The sequence below is a fragment of the Anolis sagrei genome, chromosome 8 (assembly GCF_037176765.1).
Source record: "Anolis sagrei isolate rAnoSag1 chromosome 8, rAnoSag1.mat, whole genome shotgun sequence".
In the NCBI taxonomy this organism is placed as follows: domain Eukaryota; kingdom Metazoa; phylum Chordata; class Lepidosauria; order Squamata; family Dactyloidae; genus Anolis; species Anolis sagrei.
Window position 1 is genome coordinate 5,729,817 of NC_090028.1, and position 18,704 is coordinate 5,748,520.

Consider the following 18,704-nt stretch of genomic DNA (forward strand, 5'->3'; position numbering starts at 1 on the left):
TTTATTTATTACTACAGCTTATATAAGATTTCTGCTTCCCTTCTACTTTGTCCTCACTGAAGCTCCTTTACCTGCGCTGTCACTTTGTGTTCACAGAGTGATTCTCAATTGTCATGTTATGTAAAAAGCAAAATGTTACTAGCCATGTCTAGATCTCATAAATAGCCAACTCTCCAACTATAGGAGATCCGCTGGATCCATAGGGACAGGGTATTTTTTTTTCATTTTTTTTAAATTTTATTTAAGAAAACATACATTTGCAAGTGTTTGTTGCATACAGTGCAATACTCGCCATCTATTAATGTTCTATAATCCTTTATCTCATAGTACATTTCTATTAAGGGGTCACAGTCTACTATCTAAATATTACATAAAAAGATATCATAGATTCTTACTTTGCATCCACTTCTTCCTTGTCTACAGTCTTATAGGATCCTCTATATACATTTTTAATTTAACTTTACATTAAGGTGTTGAATCATTGGTTGCCATTCATTAACGAAGTTGTCTAGTATTTCTCCTCTTAACAATACAGTTATTTTGTCCATTATCAACATATCTATAATATATTTTTCCCATTCTTCTAAAGGAGGTATATCTGGGGTTTTCCAATATCTAGCATATACTATTTTAGCTGCCACTGTTGTGTAAAACAAAATTTTTCCAAATTTTCTTTCTAATTCTTCCTCAGGCATATTCAAAAGGTACATTTGAGGTGTCATTTTGAAATTTGTGTTTAACATTTTTTCAAGATATATGTGGATCTGTTTCCAGTAATTTTTTACTTTGCTACAAGACCACCATGTGTGATAGAATGTACCTTTTTCTTTCCCACATTTCCAACATTTGTTGGAGCAACTGTACATCTTAGCTAGTCTCTCTGGAGAGAGATACCATCGCAAATGCATTTTATAAACATTTTCCTTTAAGTTTTGACATGCAGGGACAGGGTAAATTTTAAAGGGCCTACTATATATCAGACTAACAATTGTGTTTGTTTATTTATTTACGTCATTTATATGCCACCCTTCTCACCCCGAAGGGGACTCAAAGCGGCTTACAGGATTTATATACATAGGTAAAGGTAAAGGTTGTCCCCTGACATTAAGTCCCGTCGTGCCCGATTCTGGGGTGTGGTGCTCATCTCCATTTCTAAGCCGACGAGCTGCCGTTGTCCATAGACACCTCCAAGGTCACATGGCCAGCATGACTGCATGGAGCGCCATTACCTTCCCGCCGGAGCGGTACCTATTGATCTACTCACATTTGCATGTTTTCGAACTGCTAAGTTGGCAGAAGCTGGGGCTGACAGCAGAAGCTCACACCACTCCCCAAATTCGAACCTGCGACCTTTCGGTCAACAAACTCATACATACATACAATATATTATATTATTAGCATAGTACAATATCAGTATCATATATTACAATATTGTACTATACCATTATATTGTAATATTATTAGTAATATTACATGTAATATAAAACATATAATTATAATATTGCATTATTATTAGTATTATATTGTATTACATTACAATATTATAAATATTATAGGTAAAGATTTTCCCCTGACATTAAGTCCAGTCATGTCCGACTGGTGGTTGGTGCTCATCTCCATTTCTAAGCTGAAGAGCCGGCGTTGTCCATAGACACCTCCAAGGTCATGTGGCCGGCATGGCTGCATGGAGCGCCGTTATTTACTTATATACAATATTTATTGTATATAAATATTATATGTATATTAAAAAGGTAAAGGTTGTCCCCTGACTTTAAGTCCAATCGTGTCTGACTCTGGGGTGTGGTGCTCATCTCCATTTCTAAGCCAAAGAGCCAGCACTGTCCATAGATACCTCCAAGGTCATGTGGCCAGCATGATTGCATGGAGCGCCCTTACCTTCCCGCCAGAGCGGTACCTATTGATCTACTCACATTTGCATGTTTTCGAACTGCTAAGTTGGCAGAAGCTGGGGTTGACAGCAGAAGCTCACACCACCTGCGACCTTTCGGTCAACAAGCTCATACATACATACAATATATTATATTATTAGCATAGTACAATATCAGTATTATATATTACTATATTGTACTATACCATTATATTGTAATATTATTAGTAATATTACATGTAATATAAAATATATAATTATAATATTGAATTATTATTAGTAGTATTATATTGTATTACATTATAATATTATAAATATTATAGGTAAAGGTTTTCCCCTGACATTAAGTCCACTCGTGTCCGACTCTGGTGGTTGATGCTCATCTCCATTTCTAAGCCGAAGAGCCAGCATTGTCCATAGACACCTCCAAGGTCATGTGGCCGGCATGGCTGCATGGAGCGCCGTTATTAATTTATATACAATATTTATCGTATATAAATATTATATGTATATTTAAAAAAGGTAAAGGTTTTCCCCTGACATTAAGTCCAGTCATGTCCGACTCTGAGGGTTGGTGCTCATTTCCATTTCTAAGCTGAAGAGCCGGCGTTGTACATAGAAACCTCCAAGGTCATGTGGCCGGCATGACTGCATGGAACGCCTTTACCTTCCCGTCGGAGCAGTACCTATTGATCTACTCACATATGCATGTTTTTGAACTGCTAGGTTGGCAGAAGCTAGGGCTGACAGTGGAAGCTCATGCCGCTCCCCAGAATTGAACCTGCGACCTTTCGGTCAGCAAGATCAGCAGCTCAGCGCTTTAACCCACTGCGCCACCGGGGGCTCCATGTTATAAGTATATACAATATATTATATTATATTATATTATTAGTAAAGTACAGGAGACAAGATGGAACTGTCTTCTGCCTCCCCTCTCTCTTCCCTCTGGCTGGAGCAGCAGTTGGTGCCCCCAACTGATAATTTACTTATTTATTTATTATCTATTTCTACAGAGTTGTGCCTCTGTTTGTAGTCCATCTGTGCAATTTTCTTGCAGCAGCTGAGGATATGATTTATGGTTTCATCAGCTTCCTTGCACAGTCTGCATTTTGGGTCATCTGCTGATTTTTCGATCCTGGCCTTATTTACTTATTTAGTACATTTCTATACCGCCCCTCTCAGCCTTCCGGTGACTCGAGGCGGTTTACAAGGCAAGAATTTAATCCCACCAAGGACACAATTACAATATAAAAAACATCAGCAACAATAAAATCAAACATTATAATGAAACATACTTCAATCGATAATCATTAAAGCAATGTCCGGTTCCGCCATATAGTTATTCCATTATTATATCCGTTACTCCGTATTTTCAAATGCCATGGCTTAAGATTCTTCCAGAATGATAGGAGCAAGGAAGCCGATCTAATCTCCCTAGAAGGGCGTTCCATAGCCAAGGGGCCACCACTGAGAAGGCCCCGTCTCTCGTTCCCGACAATTGTATTTGTGATGATGGCGGGACCGAGAGCAGGGCCTCTCCAGACGATCTTAAAGTCCTTGCAGGAGACAAGAGTGTTTAGGCTTAAACAACTGATAACACTGTTCAACGGAGAAAAAGTTTCGGGCCTGAAAATAGTTGTTCTTTTATGATTTTGGGGTGCTGAAAACAAAAATGACATTTAAAAATGTATATTGGCTCTAGTTTTTATGATATAAGCAATCACGTGATCACGTATGGTTGAAAAAATGCATGTTGCGACTTACACTATGGAAGATTCTAGAATACTCTAGAAAGTTTGATGACGCAGTATTAGTGCCGTGTGCAAAAGCCAGAAAGCCCTATATAAAGCCAGACTTTTGAACGGTGAGGGTCAGTCAGTTGAAGACTGAGACAGTATCGTTAAACATCGTTTTACATTGTTCTTTTTACTGTAGTTATGCCTCCTCGCATGTGTGTAAATAAAGCCCTATGGAAAAAAGATATCAAGGCCAATGGACTCCGTCAATGCTGTCAGACTACTGCTGGAGCATTGGAAGAGGGAATCCTTTCCTTGAATACAAAAGCAAAGTCAAGAGAAGCAAACAGGATATAAACTAAAGTCACAATTAAAGCGACATTTAAACTTTCAGACTTTTCAACTGCATTAGGCCTACTAATAGAGTTTCTTGCTGCACAAACATAAACAATAGACTTATTAAATAAATATTTCTCATGTATAAACTATTGGCAATATAATTTGACTAAAATTTAGTAAATATTCACGGTTTATATACATGCAGTAAGGTTAGGCGCATTATCATAATTATTAAAGAATTACCTATTGTGGAGAAAATTGAAATAGCTGTTGCATAAAAACCAGAGCCAATTAACACATTTAATTATTATATTTGAATTCAGCATGTATTAAGAAACGGCACATTTCGTTTCTGTAACTGAGAAAAACTGAAAATTTGTAGAACAGTGTAATTTGCTACCATTTCAAAAGATCTAAACCTGCTTCCTAAGGCAGTCATGTCTTGGTAATCTGTAATCGGAGCAGAAGAGTTCCAATCTCTGAAACCTTTCCAAGTTCAAAAGATATAGCAGCATTTTGGGACACACCTTCCTTCTCCTATTAAGCTCTCCAGGCATTATTTAACTATTTACCCCTCAAACTGGAAGCAGACTGCATAGTTTTTCCTTTACCGATCTGAGCAACTATATTTGCTAGCTTGCTGCAAAAGCTTGCTAGCTTTGTGGCAGCTGGCAAACCGATTTTGCAACAACATACCTCATAAATTTAGCCAGATTAGACAGGTACACATATTAAGCTAATTACCGCTTTACTGAGCTCATTGTCAAGTTGTGATACTACTTAGATAATCAGTATAAATTGCCTCAACTCTCAGAAACAAAGATACAGTGCAACTTTAAGCTTTTTTCCAGAGCTAAATGGTTTTTCGGTCGAGCCCAACGAGAGCGTTGTGTAAGAACACGGAGATACCTGTTTCAGCCATTTCATGCAAAGTCATCATGGAATAAGGAGGTTCCTGATCACTGGGGGAAAGAAAGAAAAATAACATGATGAAAACAATCACAAATACAGTCCTAAAGATTGTGTGTCAGCATCTCCAACTTGGACTCTTGTGGCATCTATATAAATAAAAATGTAATGTTCGTTTGTGGGATTAACAGAACTCAAAAGCCACTGGGGGAATTTACACCAAATTTGGACACAAGACACCTAACAACCCAATGTATGTCCTTCACTTAAAAAAATGATTTTGTCATTTGGGAGTTGTAGTTGCTGGGATTTATAGTACACCTATAATCAAACAGCATTCTGAACTCCACCAATGATGGAGTTGAACCAATCTTGGGACACAGGACTCCCATGACCAACAGAAAATACTACAAACGTTTGGTGGGCATTGACCTTGAGTTTGGGAGTTGTAGTTCACCTACATCCAGAGAGCACTGTGATCTCAAACAATGATGGATCTGGACCAAACTTGGCATGAATATTCCATATGCCCAAATATGATCACAGATGGAGTTTGGGAAAATAGACCTTGACATTTGGGAGTTGTACTTACTGGGATTTATAATTCATCTACAATCAAAGAGGATTCTGAACCCCACCAATGATGGAATTGAACCAATCTTGAGACACAGGACTCCCATGACCAACAGAAAATACTAGAACGGTTTGGTGGGCATTGACCTTGAGTTTGGAAGTTGTAGTTCATAAACATCCAGAGGGCACTTTGGACTCAAACAGTGATGATCTGGACCAAACTTGGCACGAATACTCAATTTTCCCAAATGTGAATACTGGTGGAGTTTGAGGAAAATAGACCTTGACATTTGGGAGTTGTAATTACTGGAACTTATAGTTCACCTACAATAAAAGAGCATTCTGAACCCCACCAGCAAGAGAATCGGGGCAAACTTCCCACACAGAACCCTCATGACCAACAGAAAATACTTAAGGCCACCTGGTCCAACTCCCTTCACCAGGGCAAGAAAACGTAATCAAAACCCTCCTGACAAAGAGCCATGCAGCCATAGATATAGATAGATAGATATGACTCACATACACACAGATATAGTATTATAGATTTGAAAGGGACCCCTAAAGAAGGACAATTACATGCTGCATGTTCCAGAGTAGGCCAACCAGACAATCTCCACATCAACACTGACAAAGAAACAGCAAGAAATACTGTTTGCCCACAAGCATAAAGAAATTACATATATTAAAAACCAATACTTTCACATTACTTTATTTTCCAGATCATCAGACTGGGCCATAGCAACGTATGGCAGGGGGCTGCTAGTTATTCTATAAATTATTGGGTTGTTGTAGGTTTTTTGGGCTATATGGCCATGTTTTAGAAGCATTCTCTCCTAACATTTCACCTGCATCTATGGCAAGCATCCTCAGAGGTTGTTATAAGTTATTGCCAAGAATTCAATGACTGCATGTTGCTTACGTCGCATTGACCAACCGTCTGCACAGGGTTCCATACTTCATATTTTAACAACACAACCATTCAATGCTAAGGCTTCCTGCCAAAATGGAACTGTAGAGGAGAGTCTACTGAAGAAGCCAGTACCTGCCGCGTACCAGTACTGCCATCTGTTCAGGCGTTACAGAGGTGGAGGCATTACTTTTCATTCAACTCTCGTAGTATTCCTGTAGCTTTGTATTATGTAAAGAGAAGTCAAGGGTAGAGGTTCTTGGGAGGGAATGAAGAGGTGTTGGGATTGGGGAAAAACTGTATTTTGATTGTTGAATCTTGAAGAGTGAGTTGTAGGTTTTTCAGGCTATATGGCCATGTTCTAGAGGCATTCTCTCCTGACTTTTCGCCTGCATCTATGGCAAGCATCCTCAGAGGTAGTGAGGTCTGTTGGAACTAGGGAAAGGGGTTTATATATCTGTGGAATAACCAGGGTGTGACAAAGGACTCTTGTCTGCTGGGGCTAGGTGTGAATGTTTCAACTGACCACCTTGATTAGCATTTGATGGCCCGGCTGTTGTTTGGTGTGGCTTGTTAGTGCCTGGGGCAATCTTTTGTTGAGAGGTGATTAGATGTCCTTATTTGTTTCCTCTCTGTTGTTTTGCTGTTGTAATTTTAGAGTTAAATCTGGCTACCAGTATTAAAAAATTCTAAAATTACAACAGCAAAACAACAGAGAGGAAACAATCAGTGACATCTAATCACCTCTCAACAAAAGATTGCCCCAGGCACTGCCAGGCCATCAAATGCTAATCAAGGTGGTCAGTTGAAACATTCACACCTAGCTCCAGCAGACAAGTCCTTTGTCCCACCCTGATCATTCCACAGACATATAAACCCTTTTTCCTAGTTCCAACAGACCTCACTACCTCTGAGGATGCTTGCCAGAGATGCAGGCGAAACGTCAGGAGAGAATGCCCCGAGAACATGGCCGTATAACCCGAAAAAACCTACAACAACCCAGTGATTCCGGCCATGAAAGCCTTCGACAATACAATATAGAAGAGTGTTTCTTTCTATGTATGTGTGTGTGTATATATATATATATATATATAATTTTAAAACTTCAAAAAAACACAACATCTGGCTGAGCCAAGAATGGAAATCTAGACAGATAATGCATAGTTTGTGAGAAACCACAGAATTTCTCTACATTGTGCAAAAAATAACTGTTTTGAAGCCTTTAGAGAGAACATCTGTCTGCAAAACTGAAAATGCAGTTTCAAAACAATGCAAAACAATGCTCCCAACTTGCCAAGCCAGGTCCCTTCTTCCACATGGCAGAGAGTCCCGAGATCATTGCCATAATCGACCCTGAGCTCAACGTTTATACATCTCGCTTTATTGGAGAGAACACTGGGCTGCCTTCCAGCCCAAGGATTCCAGACATTTTCATTTATTTATTTGGGAGGGAAACTCTTCTATGGTATATGGAGCTTGCAACCATTTCAAACACTTAAAGGAAAGCCAACAAAAGACGGCAAGGCAATCAATACTAAGTAGTGGCTGGTGCGGCATATTAAAACTAAAAGCAAAGAGGTTTGGCTGCTAAAGACCTGCCAACTGGAAGAAGAATGCCTTGGTTAGGGGCTGAAAAAATGTGTATGGGGAGGAATGGATCTCCAATGCTAAACACAACTTACACTCAAGAACGGAAAACGGAATGTTGTTGGGCAGGAAGAGAGATTTAAAGATGGGCTCAAAAACTTTGGCATAGACACTGAGAACTGGGAAGCCCTGGTCCTTGAGCGCTCCAGCTGGAGGTCAGCTGTGACCAGCAGTGCTGTAGAATTTGAAGCGGCATGAATAGAGGGCGAAAGAGAGAAACGTGCCAAGAGGAAGGTGCGTCAAGCCAACCCCGATCGGGACCACCTTCCACCTGGAAACCAATGCCCTCACTGCAGGAGACGATGCAGATCAAGAATAGGGCTCCACAGCCACCTACGGACCCACCACCAGTACACCGATCTTGGAAGACAATCCAACTCGGACAACGAGGGATCGCCTAAGTAAGTACACTGAAGTACTGCTTATAGAATAATCTCTGTAAAATAGAACAGGCTGGGCAGTGTGGAATAAAACATCTATTATAGCCATCTATATATCTATTATAGACATCTACAACATCTATTATAGAACTCCAGTATGCTGATGACAACGTCGTCTGTGCGCATTCAGAAGAAGACCCACAAGCCCCTCTAAACACCTTCACAGAAGCATACGAGCAGCTCGGCCTGTCATTAAACATCGAGAAAACCAAAGTCCTCTTCCAATCCGCACCAGCCAACCCCTCTCCAATGCCAGAAATACAGCTTAATGGTGTAACATTAGAATATATTGACTATTTCTGCTACCTTGGCAGCAACCTCTCCACCAAAGTCAACATTGACACCGAAATACAACACCGCCTGAGCTCTGCGAGTGCAGCATTTTTCCGAATGAAGCAGAGAGTGTTTGAGGACCGGGACATCCGTAGGGATACCAAGGTGCTTGTTTATAAAGCTATTGTCCTCCCAACCCTGCTATACGCCTGCGAGACGTGGACTGTCTACAGACATGATATGCAACTTCTGGGACGATTCCATCAGCGCTGCCTCCGGAAAATCCTGCAAATCTCTTGGGAAGACAGGCGGACAAATGTCAGCGTCCTGGAAGAAGCAAAGACCACCAGCATTGAAGCGATGGTCCTCCGCCATCAACTCTGCTTGACCAGCCACGTTGTCTAGTTGCCTGACCACCGTCTCCCAAAGCAGTTGCTCTACTCTAAACTTAAGAACAGAAAACAGAATGTTAGAGGACAGGAAAAGAGATTGAAAGATGGGCTCAAAGCCAACCTTAAGAACTCTGTTGTGAGATGTTTTGTTGCCAAATTTGGTGTGATTTTGTTCATTGGTTCTTTTCTTTTTAAGGTACTCATTATGCACAGAGAATTTATATATATATATAGATTAGGTGCCTCGGCTTATATTCGGGTCGGCTTATAGAATCATAGAATCAAAGAGTTGGAAGAGACCTCATGGGCCATCCAGTCCAACCCCATTCTGCCAAGAAGCAGGAATATTGCATTCAAATCACCCCTGACAGATGGCCATCCAGCCTCTGCTTAAAAGCTTCCAAAGAAGGAGCCTCCACCACACTCCGGGGCAGAGAGTTCCACTGCTGAACGGCTCTCACAGTCAGGAAGTTCTTCCTCATGTTCAGATGGAATCTCCTCTCTTGTAGTTTGAAGCCATTGTTCTGCGTCCTAGTCTCCAAGGAAGCAGAAAACAAGCTTGCTCCCTCCTCCCTGTGGCTTCATCTCACATATTTATACATGGCCCTCATCATATCTCCTCTCAGCCTTCTCTTCTTCAAGCTAAACATGCCCAGCTCCTTAAGCCGCTCCTCATAGGGCTTGTTCTCCAGACCCTTGATCATTTTAGTTGCCCTCCTCTGGACACATTGCAGCTTGTCAATATCTCTCTTGAATTGTGGTGCCCAGAATTGGACACAATTATATTCGAGTATGTACAGTAAATGCTTGAAAGAAAGAAAGAAAGAAAGAAAGAAAGAAAGAAAGAAAGAAAGAAAGAAAAAATATGTATTGTCGAAGGCTTTCATGGCTGGAATCACTAGGTTCTTGTGGATTTTTTCGGGCTATAGAGCCATGTTCTAGAGGCATTTCTCCTGACGTTTCGCCTGCATCTATGGCAAGCATCCTCACAACCTCTGAGGATGCTTGCCATAGATGCAGGCGAAACGTCAGGAGAAATGCCTCTAGAACATGGCTCTATAGCCCGAAAAAATCCACAAGAACCTAAAGAAAGAATATGCTGGGCCATGGGGAATAAATGAGCTCATTGCTCTTCAAGTAAGAATTCTTCCCCACCAATTAAATTTAATTGGTTTATTTAAAAACTATTTAATGGTTTTAACCTCTTTAAAAATATTTTTATGTAATGCTTAAAATGTTTTCAAAGGAAGTACGGATATACGTATATACATCCATCCCAGGAGTTCTTTGTTTTGGCAAATCTGCAGAATCATTTGCCTCCAGGCCATGCCCAGGGGCAAGGAGAAGTTCTCTATTCCTTGCCAGAGAAAAGAAAGAGCTGGCACATAGCGAAGAATGAAGCGATCACCAAAGGAGTTACGAAAGAGCGTTCTGACAGCAGCAGAGAGAGCGCCTAGATAATGAGGGCAGGAAGGAAGCTGTCAACACCCTTGCTGAGATCAAGATACAACAGAAATAATCAAAAGTGGCAATGCAAAACAAGGAATGTAATCTGGAAAGGAAACCTTCGGGACTTAAGAAAGACAAAACACCCATTGTTGCATTCACTTTCACCTCAAAGGCAACCACTAGGAAAACATCAGGATGATTTATTCAAACAGAACCAAGGGCTTTCTTAAGCGAAAAAATTAAAGCCTGCCGAACTTTGTTTATTTTTATATCCTGCCTTTCTCAGAGAATGGAACCCATGCCATCTTACAACAAGGAAAAAACAAGATAAAGGCAAGCATCTGATTGTTATTGTTGGGTGCTTTCAACTCATTATGACATACTAGCTGTACCCGCCACGCGTTGCTGTGTCCAACCTTCCCTCCCTCTTTCTCTCCTTCTTTCCCTCCTTCCCTTTTCTTCTTTCCTTCTCTACTTCCTTCCTTCTCTACCTCTTTCCTTTCTTCCCTTTTTCTTTTCCTCCCTCTTTCTCTCCTTTCTTCCTTCCCTCCCCTTTCGTTCCTTCCTTCGCTCCCTTTCTTTCCTTCCTTTTTTTCCTTTCTTTCTTTCTCTCCTGCCTTCCTCTTCTCTTTGCTTCCTTCCCCTCTTTTTCCTTTCCTACTTCTTTCTCTCCTTCGTTCTTTCACTCTTTGCTTCCATTCTTTCTTCTCTCTTTCCTTCTGTCTTGCCCTCCCTCTTTCTCTCCTTTCTTCCTTCTCTACCTCTTTCCTTCCTTCCCCTTTTTCTTTTCCTCCCTCTTTCTCTCCTTCCTTCCTTCCCTCCCCTTTCGTTCCTTCCTTCGCTACCTCTTTCTTTCTCTCCTTCCTTTTTTCTTTCTTTCTCTCCTTCCTTCCTCTTCTCTCTTTGCTTCCCTCCCCCTTTTTCCTTTCCTACTTCTTTCTCTCCTTCCTTCCTTTGCTCTTTGCTTCCATTCTTCCTTCTCTCTTTCCTACTTTCTTGCCCTCCCTCTTTCTCTTTCTTCCTTCTCTGCCTCTTTCCTTCTTCTCCCCTTTTTTTCCTCCTTCTTTTTCTCCTTCATTCTCTCCCTCTTTCTTTCCTTCCTTCCCTTTTTCTTTCTTTCTTTCTTTCTTTCTCTCCTTCCTTCCTCTCCTATCTCTTTACTTCCTTCCCCCCTTTTTCTTTTCCTACTTTTTTCTCTCCTTCCTCCCTTTGCTCTTTGCTTCCATTCTTCCTTCTCTCTTTCCTTGTGTCTTGCCCTCCCTCTTTCTCTCCTTTCTTTCTTTCTCTTTCTTCCTTCTCTACCTCTTTCCTTCCTCCCTCCCTTTTTCTTTTCCTCCCTCTTTCTCTTTCTTCCTTCCCTCCCCTTTCATTCCTTCCTTCACTCCCTATATCTTTCCTTCCTTCCCTTTCTCTTTCTTTCTTTCTTTCTTTCTTTCTCTCCTTCCTTCCTCTTCTATCTCTTTACTTCCTTCCCCCTTTTTCTTTTCCTGCTTCTTTTTCTCCTTCCTCCCTTTGCTCTTTGCTTCCATTCTTCCTTCTCTCTTTCCTTGTGTCTTGCCCTCCCTTCTTTCTCTCCTTTCTTCCTTCTCTACCTCTTTCCTTCCTTCCCCACTTTTTCTTTCCATGGCCGCAGCATGCAAAATACGAACACGACCTCAGCGGTGGCCAAGGAGACTCCTTCCCCGCAATACAGATTTGAGGGAAGCACTTACTTGTCGACAAGTGTCCGAATGACTGCCAGTGTGTCCAGTACTAATCCATCCACATTATGTTTTTTCCTCCTCGGTTCATGGGGCCCCCGTCCCCGTCGGGGAGGCCGTACCGGGTCCCTTGGATAGCTCCTTGTTTCAGGCGCAGGGGCTCTGCTGTTCTCTGCCTGGCGACCCCTGGGTTCCGCGTTGTCTTCCGCTCCGCTGTCGTCTCGACACACACAGGAGTTGCCCATGTTGTTCGTCCCCAAGCTTTGCAGCCAACGGGGAACGTGCTGCTCGAGAGTCTGCCGTAAACCTTGGAGAAGGCTTCTGGTCACATAGAACACCACAAAAGCGATGACAATCATCTAGACAGTTTTAAAAGTATTGTCTTTTGGGTGCTAAATTGCGGCCTGAGCATCTTGTGAGTTTGTAATAACTGGAACAGACAGGAAACGATTGGCTTCCTTCCTGACGTCATCACTGGAGATAGACATGGGTCATCCAAGAGAAGGTCTGGTAAGAAAGCGGAGAAAATGACGTTATTTAGAAATACTTGCGATCATGGCAAGAATATTTCTTCACAATTGGTCAAACATAGGTCTGAGGATGCCTGCCATAGATGCAGGCGAAATGTCAGGAGAGAATGCTTCTAGAACATGGCCATACAGCCCGAAAAAACTTACAACAACCCACTGATTCAGTCCATGAAAGCCTTCGACAATACAGGCCTAGCATAACTTTATGTTCTACGGCAGGGGTGGAAAAAGTGGATCCTCCTCCCCTTTCCCTGCAAACTTTGCTGAACTTCAACTCCCAAAATTCTTCTGGCTGGATTAGCTAAGAGAAATCAGCACGGAATAAAAGATAAAGATTTCCCGTTGATATCAAGTCTAGTTGTGTCTGACTCTGGCGGGTGGTGCTCATCTCCATTTCTATGTTGAAGAGCCGGTGTTATCCATAGACATCTCCAAGGTCATGTGGCCAGCAGGACGGCATAGAGCAGAGGTCCTCAAACTTTTTAAACAGAGGGCCAGGTCATAGTCCCTCAAACTGTTGGAGGGCCGGATTATAATATGAAAAAAAATGAATGAATTCCTATGCATACTGCACATATCTTAGTTGTAGTGCAAAGAACACTTAAAATAATACAATAATTAAAATGAAGAATAATTTTAACAAATATAAACTTATTACTAGAGACAAAGTTGAAGTACTTTGGCCACATCATGAGGAGACAGCAAAGCCTAGAGAAGACAATTATGCTGGGGAAAGTGGAAGGTAAAAGGAAGAGGGGCCGATCAAGGGCAAGATGTATGAATGGCATCCTTGAAGTGACTGGACTGACCTTGAAGGAGCTGGGGGTGGTGACGGCCAACAGGGAGCTCTGGCGTGGGCTGGTCCATGAGATCACAAAGAGTTGGAGACGACTGAACGAATGAACAACAACCTTCCCTTTCCCAGCCTCCTTTTGCCAAAGGAGCTTTGTCCATCAATCATTTCCATCAAGTAGGGAAAAGCAGGAAAGATTAACATGACTCAGACAGTGAGGAATTTCTCATAGGCTGGTCGAACATGCGGACTGCGTTAGGCAAAACTCTCTCTGATTTGCTCATCTCACTCCGACCACAGGTCCTGTTGCCAGACTTGGCGAAAAACACTTCCTTCAATTGTCACTAGTTATCACAGGGACACACACATTTGGAAGTGCTAATGGCTGCAAAGCCAACCTTGCCTTTGTTAAATCCTGCCACTCAAGGAACGATGAGGACTTCCAATGACAAACTGCTCTCAGCTGTTCTCTCTAGACTGCCGCATGTATTTTTAGCAGCACATTTGCCAACTGATTGCATCAGACACACATTTCTTGGAGAAAGAGCTCTATTTTTGTGGGCTCCAGGCACAACACTATGGATACGTTTCAGGATTTTTTGACACCCATCTCTCCCCTTTTTTTTCAGCATGAAAGTACATACAGTACCCACTACAACTCTAAAGACTTGGGAAAATACTGCATTTTCCCACCAGAGGATCCAATTGCTGTCCTTTGAGTGAAGGCTTCACTGAACTACCAGACAAGAAAAAATTACTGTTGTTCCCTGGGAACTTTGCTATTTTAGATGCATAGAAGGGGAAAATTGGTAAAATAAACACACCCAGAAGTGTGATTGGTGACTCCTAGGCAAGCTGTTTATTTCAGATCTGTGAAAGGATTAATTGGAGCGATCCAAAAGGCTGTAGGAAATACAGCTACTATAGTGGACATATTCAGAATAATGTCTGTTCTAGATCTGAAGAATACAGGATGATATCCAATGGAATCAAATATATTCTTTCTCACATTTTCTTTACTGAAGACTGCTCCCAATCACCCCGACAGATGGCCATCCAGCCTCTGCTTAAAAGCTTCCAAAGAAGGAGCCTCCACCACACTCCGGGGCAGAGAGTTCCACTGCTGAACGGCTCTCACAGTCAGGAAGTTCTTCCTCATGTTCAGATGGAATCTCCTCTCTTGTAGTTTGAAGCCATTGTTCCATTGCGTCCTAGTCTCCAGGGAAGCAGAAAACAAGCTTGCTCCCTCCTCCTTGTGGTTTCATGCTGGCCACATGACCTTGGTGGCGTCTATGGACAACGCCTGCTCTTCGGCTTAGAAATGGAGATAAGCACCACTCCTCAGAGTCAGACACGAATAGACTTCATGTCATGGGGAAACCATTACCTTTACCTTAATAAATAATAATAATAATAATAAAGTAAAATAACAAATAACTTTGACTTGAGTATAAGCTGAGGGGGGCTTTTTCAACCTAAAAAACGGGCTGAAAAACTCAGCCTATACTCAAATATATACAATATACTAGCCGTCCCCTGCCACGCGTTGCTGTGGCCCACATGAGGGGTTCTGTTTGGGAGGTTTGGCCCAATTCTATCATTGGTGAGGTTCAGAATGCTCTGTGATTGTAGGTAAACTATAAATCCCAGCAACTCCCGAATATCAAGATTCTATTTTCCTCAAACTCCACCAGTGTTCACATTTGGGCATATTGAGTATTCGTGTAGAGTTTGGTCCAGATCCATCATTGTTTGAGTCCACAGTGATCTCTGGATGTAGGTGAACTACAACTCCAAAACCAAAGGACACTGCCCACCAAACCCTTCTAGTGTTTTCTGTTGGTCATGGGAGAACTGTGTGCTAAGTTTAGTTCAATTCCATCGTTGGTGGGGTTCAGAATGCTCTTTGATTGTAGGTGAACTATAAATCCCAGCAAGTACAACTACCAAATGACAAAATCAATTATTTGAGTGATGGACATACATTGGGTTGTTAGGTGTCTTGTGTCCAAATTTGGTGTCAATTTGTCCAGTGATTTTTGAGTTCTGTTAATCCCACAAACCAACGTTACATTTTTATTTATATAGATTATTATAAGTTTGGTTCAATTCCATCGTTGATGGGGTTCAGAATGCTCTTTGTGAACTATAAATCCCAGCAACTACAACTCCCAAATGACAAAATCATAATTTTTTGAGTGATGGTCACTCCTTGTGCTGTGAGACATTTTGTTGCCAAATTTGGTGTGATTTGGTTCATTGGTTCTTTTGTTTTTAGGGTACTCATTACGCACAGAACATTTTTATATAGATAGATTGTTTGGTCCTGGTTCTTCTTGCAACTGATATAACATGCAAGTTTAATTCTAACTCTAGAATGGACATTTCCCCTTGTGAACTGATCTGAGCCAAGAGGTAAGGGACATACAAAAGCTGATGTTGAGGCTCAGCGTCTTGGCAGTGAAACTACTACCGGTTGTAGGAGAAGGAGGAGTGATGCTGAGTCAGAGCTGGATCAGTGTCAGCAGAAGCGTATTCGAGATATTATTTTGGCACCTAGCGACACGGAAGATTTTGCAGGGTTTGGACCTGAGGATTTGGAAGAATGGGATTACCGGGGAGTAAAGCGGGTTGCCAGTGAGTCTGATAGTGATGAAGAAACTATGAGTAAACGGCTTAAAGATACAGCTGACAATTCCAGTTCAGATGAACTGGAAGCCAGTAATGAGGAAATGGAGGAGGAATTGGACTGGACTCGGGTTAGGGAAATTCAGGACATATGTACACAGCCCACGTCTAGTGACGAGTTTGAGGGATTCCAAGATACATGGCAGGCAGGTACATCTTGGCAGGATCCTGGTTTGGAACAACGCTGGCAGAAATGGCGGAGTAACGAGCCAGCAGCTGAAGGAAATGATCCAGATGCTAGTGATGAGGATCAATCTAGTGATAGCGATTGCTCATAAAATGGGGGTTTTGGGATGTTTAGCTTTGCAGAGGACAAAGCGTTGAAACGGGTGTCTTGTTCTGCCTATCCTCCATTTAGGTCCTGGGAATCCAGCTATCTTGTCTTCGTGTACCTTGACTTCGGATTGGACTACGTAAGTGACTTTGCCTTGCCCCTAATTTTTGGAATGTCTCTGGACTACATCATCTGCCTGCCGGACTTTGTTTGTTGCCTGTCTTCGTTATCGACCAAGGACTGTTTTGACTCCGCTTTTGCCACTGTTTGTTTTTGCTCTCGCTTTCCTTTTTCCTGAAACTGAGTCCTGGGATAATCCGGTTATCTCTGTTTTGTTTACCTGCACGAAGGTCCTTTTGTTTTGCTAAGTAGCACTGCTGGTTAAGTGCTGCTAGCTTGTTAAAGACTCATTAAAGACTTTTGTTAACCCTTTATCCACTGTGTTTGGCAATCTTTGGGGGCCTGAGTCACAACAGCTGAGGTCAGCCCACACAAAACGGCTGGAGACCCTCTTTCTAAAGCACCACCAACACATACTTTTCTAATCCTTATAATCCAACAGAAGATCAGTACTGAACCTGTCTGGGAACAGCTTCAGCCCAGATGACTCTGTAATACACAATGAAGGAATCAATGATTCACAGCGGCAAGTATTTCGTTACACTCAGCCAGAATCACCTCCCCATGGAAAAAAAGAAATAATATTCTGCCTGCTCTCATTCTTTGCCAAGAAGCCAACGTTGAAAACAAGGATGATCTGAATCACCAAGCCACTTCTCTTTTCCGTTTGCACTTTTAGCTTCATAACTTCCCCTAAGCAGACAAAAATCTACAACTTTCTATGAACTAACTCCTTGGGGCCATTCCAGAGAAGTCTGCATCACAAACAGTGAAACCATTTGCACCAGTTTCCTTCCTTAATACTGAAACCTACTTAACACAGCTATCTCTCAAAGGTTTTTGACTAATTATTTCTATTTTTTCTTTCAAAAATAGTGATTGATATATAAACAGAGTGGTGGTGAGGTGGGAAATTCAGCAACCAAAACCCGAAGATACCAAGGGTCCAATGTACTTTCGTTTCAAGTTTAACCCCTGAAGACGCGGGTCTGCTGATTCTTTTCTAAATGTGATATTGAAGACAAGCATAATAACAGGTACAATGCTGTAAAGTTACAGATAAATCACTGCTCAGGGTCCCCCTATTAATTAGCAGTGTTTCTCAACCTGGGGGTCGGGATCCCTGAGGGGGTCGCAAAGGGGTGTCAGAGGGGTCGCCAAAGACCATCAGAAAACACAGTATTTTCTGATGGTCATGGGGATTCCATGTGGGAAGTTTGAGCCAATTCTATTGTTGGTGGAGTTCAGAATGTTCTTTGATTGTAATGAACTATAAATCCCAGCAACTACAACTCCCAAAAGTCAAGGTCTATTTTCCCCAGGCTCCACCAGTGTTCACATTTGCACGTATTGGGTATTTGTGCCAAGTTTGGTCCAGATCCATCATTGTGTGAGTCCACAGTGCTCTCTGGATATAGGTGAACTACAATTCCCAAACTCAAAGTCGATACCCACCAACCCCTTCCAGTGTTTTCCATTGGTCATGGGAGTTCTGTGTGGCAAATTAGGTTCAAATCTATTGCTGGTGCAGTTCAGAATGCTCTTTGATTATAGGTGAACTATAAATCCCAGCAACTACAACTCCCAAATTACAAAATCAATCCTCCCCCAACCACACTAGTATTTACATGTAGTTGCATTGGGTATTTGTGCCCAGTTTGGTCCAATGAATGAAAATACATCTTGCATATCTGATATTTACATTATGATGTGTAACAGTAGTAAAATGACTGTTATGAAGTAGCAACAAAAACAATGTTGTGGTTGGGGGTCACCACAACATGAGGGACTGTATTAAGGGGTCACGGCATTAGGAAGGTTGAGAACCACTGAATTAGAGGATCAATTCGTGCATTTATTTTGGAGAAGAGAAGCTATTTCAATTAGTCTAGGGCCAACTAGACCAATTATTATCTAAACAGAAGCTGGCAGACAGTCCCTTTCATGGCATGACATTTAGGAATAAATAGCAAAGTCCTGGAGTAGCGTACAGAGAGAGGACATCCCTTCTGTTAAGCCAGCTCCACTGCCTGCCCATCTGCTACC

At 41.8% G+C, this 18,704-nt stretch overlaps 1 protein-coding gene across 2 annotated transcripts in view; it reads right to left on the reverse strand.

The window, feature by feature from the left end:
* RSPRY1 (ring finger and SPRY domain containing 1) overlaps positions 1-18,704 on the reverse strand; it is a 70,196-nt gene that overhangs the window by 30,693 nt on the left and 20,799 nt on the right. For both annotated transcript variants that reach the window (XM_060788302.2, XM_067470992.1), the window contains exons 2-3: positions 12,266-12,760; positions 4,873-4,925 (exon numbers count right to left, since the gene is read on the reverse strand). In XM_060788302.2, coding sequence (XP_060644285.2) covers positions 4,873-4,925; positions 12,266-12,612 — 400 coding nt within the window. In that variant the 5' untranslated portion in view covers positions 12,613-12,760. The remainder of the gene's footprint in view (positions 1-4,872; positions 4,926-12,265; positions 12,761-18,704) is intronic.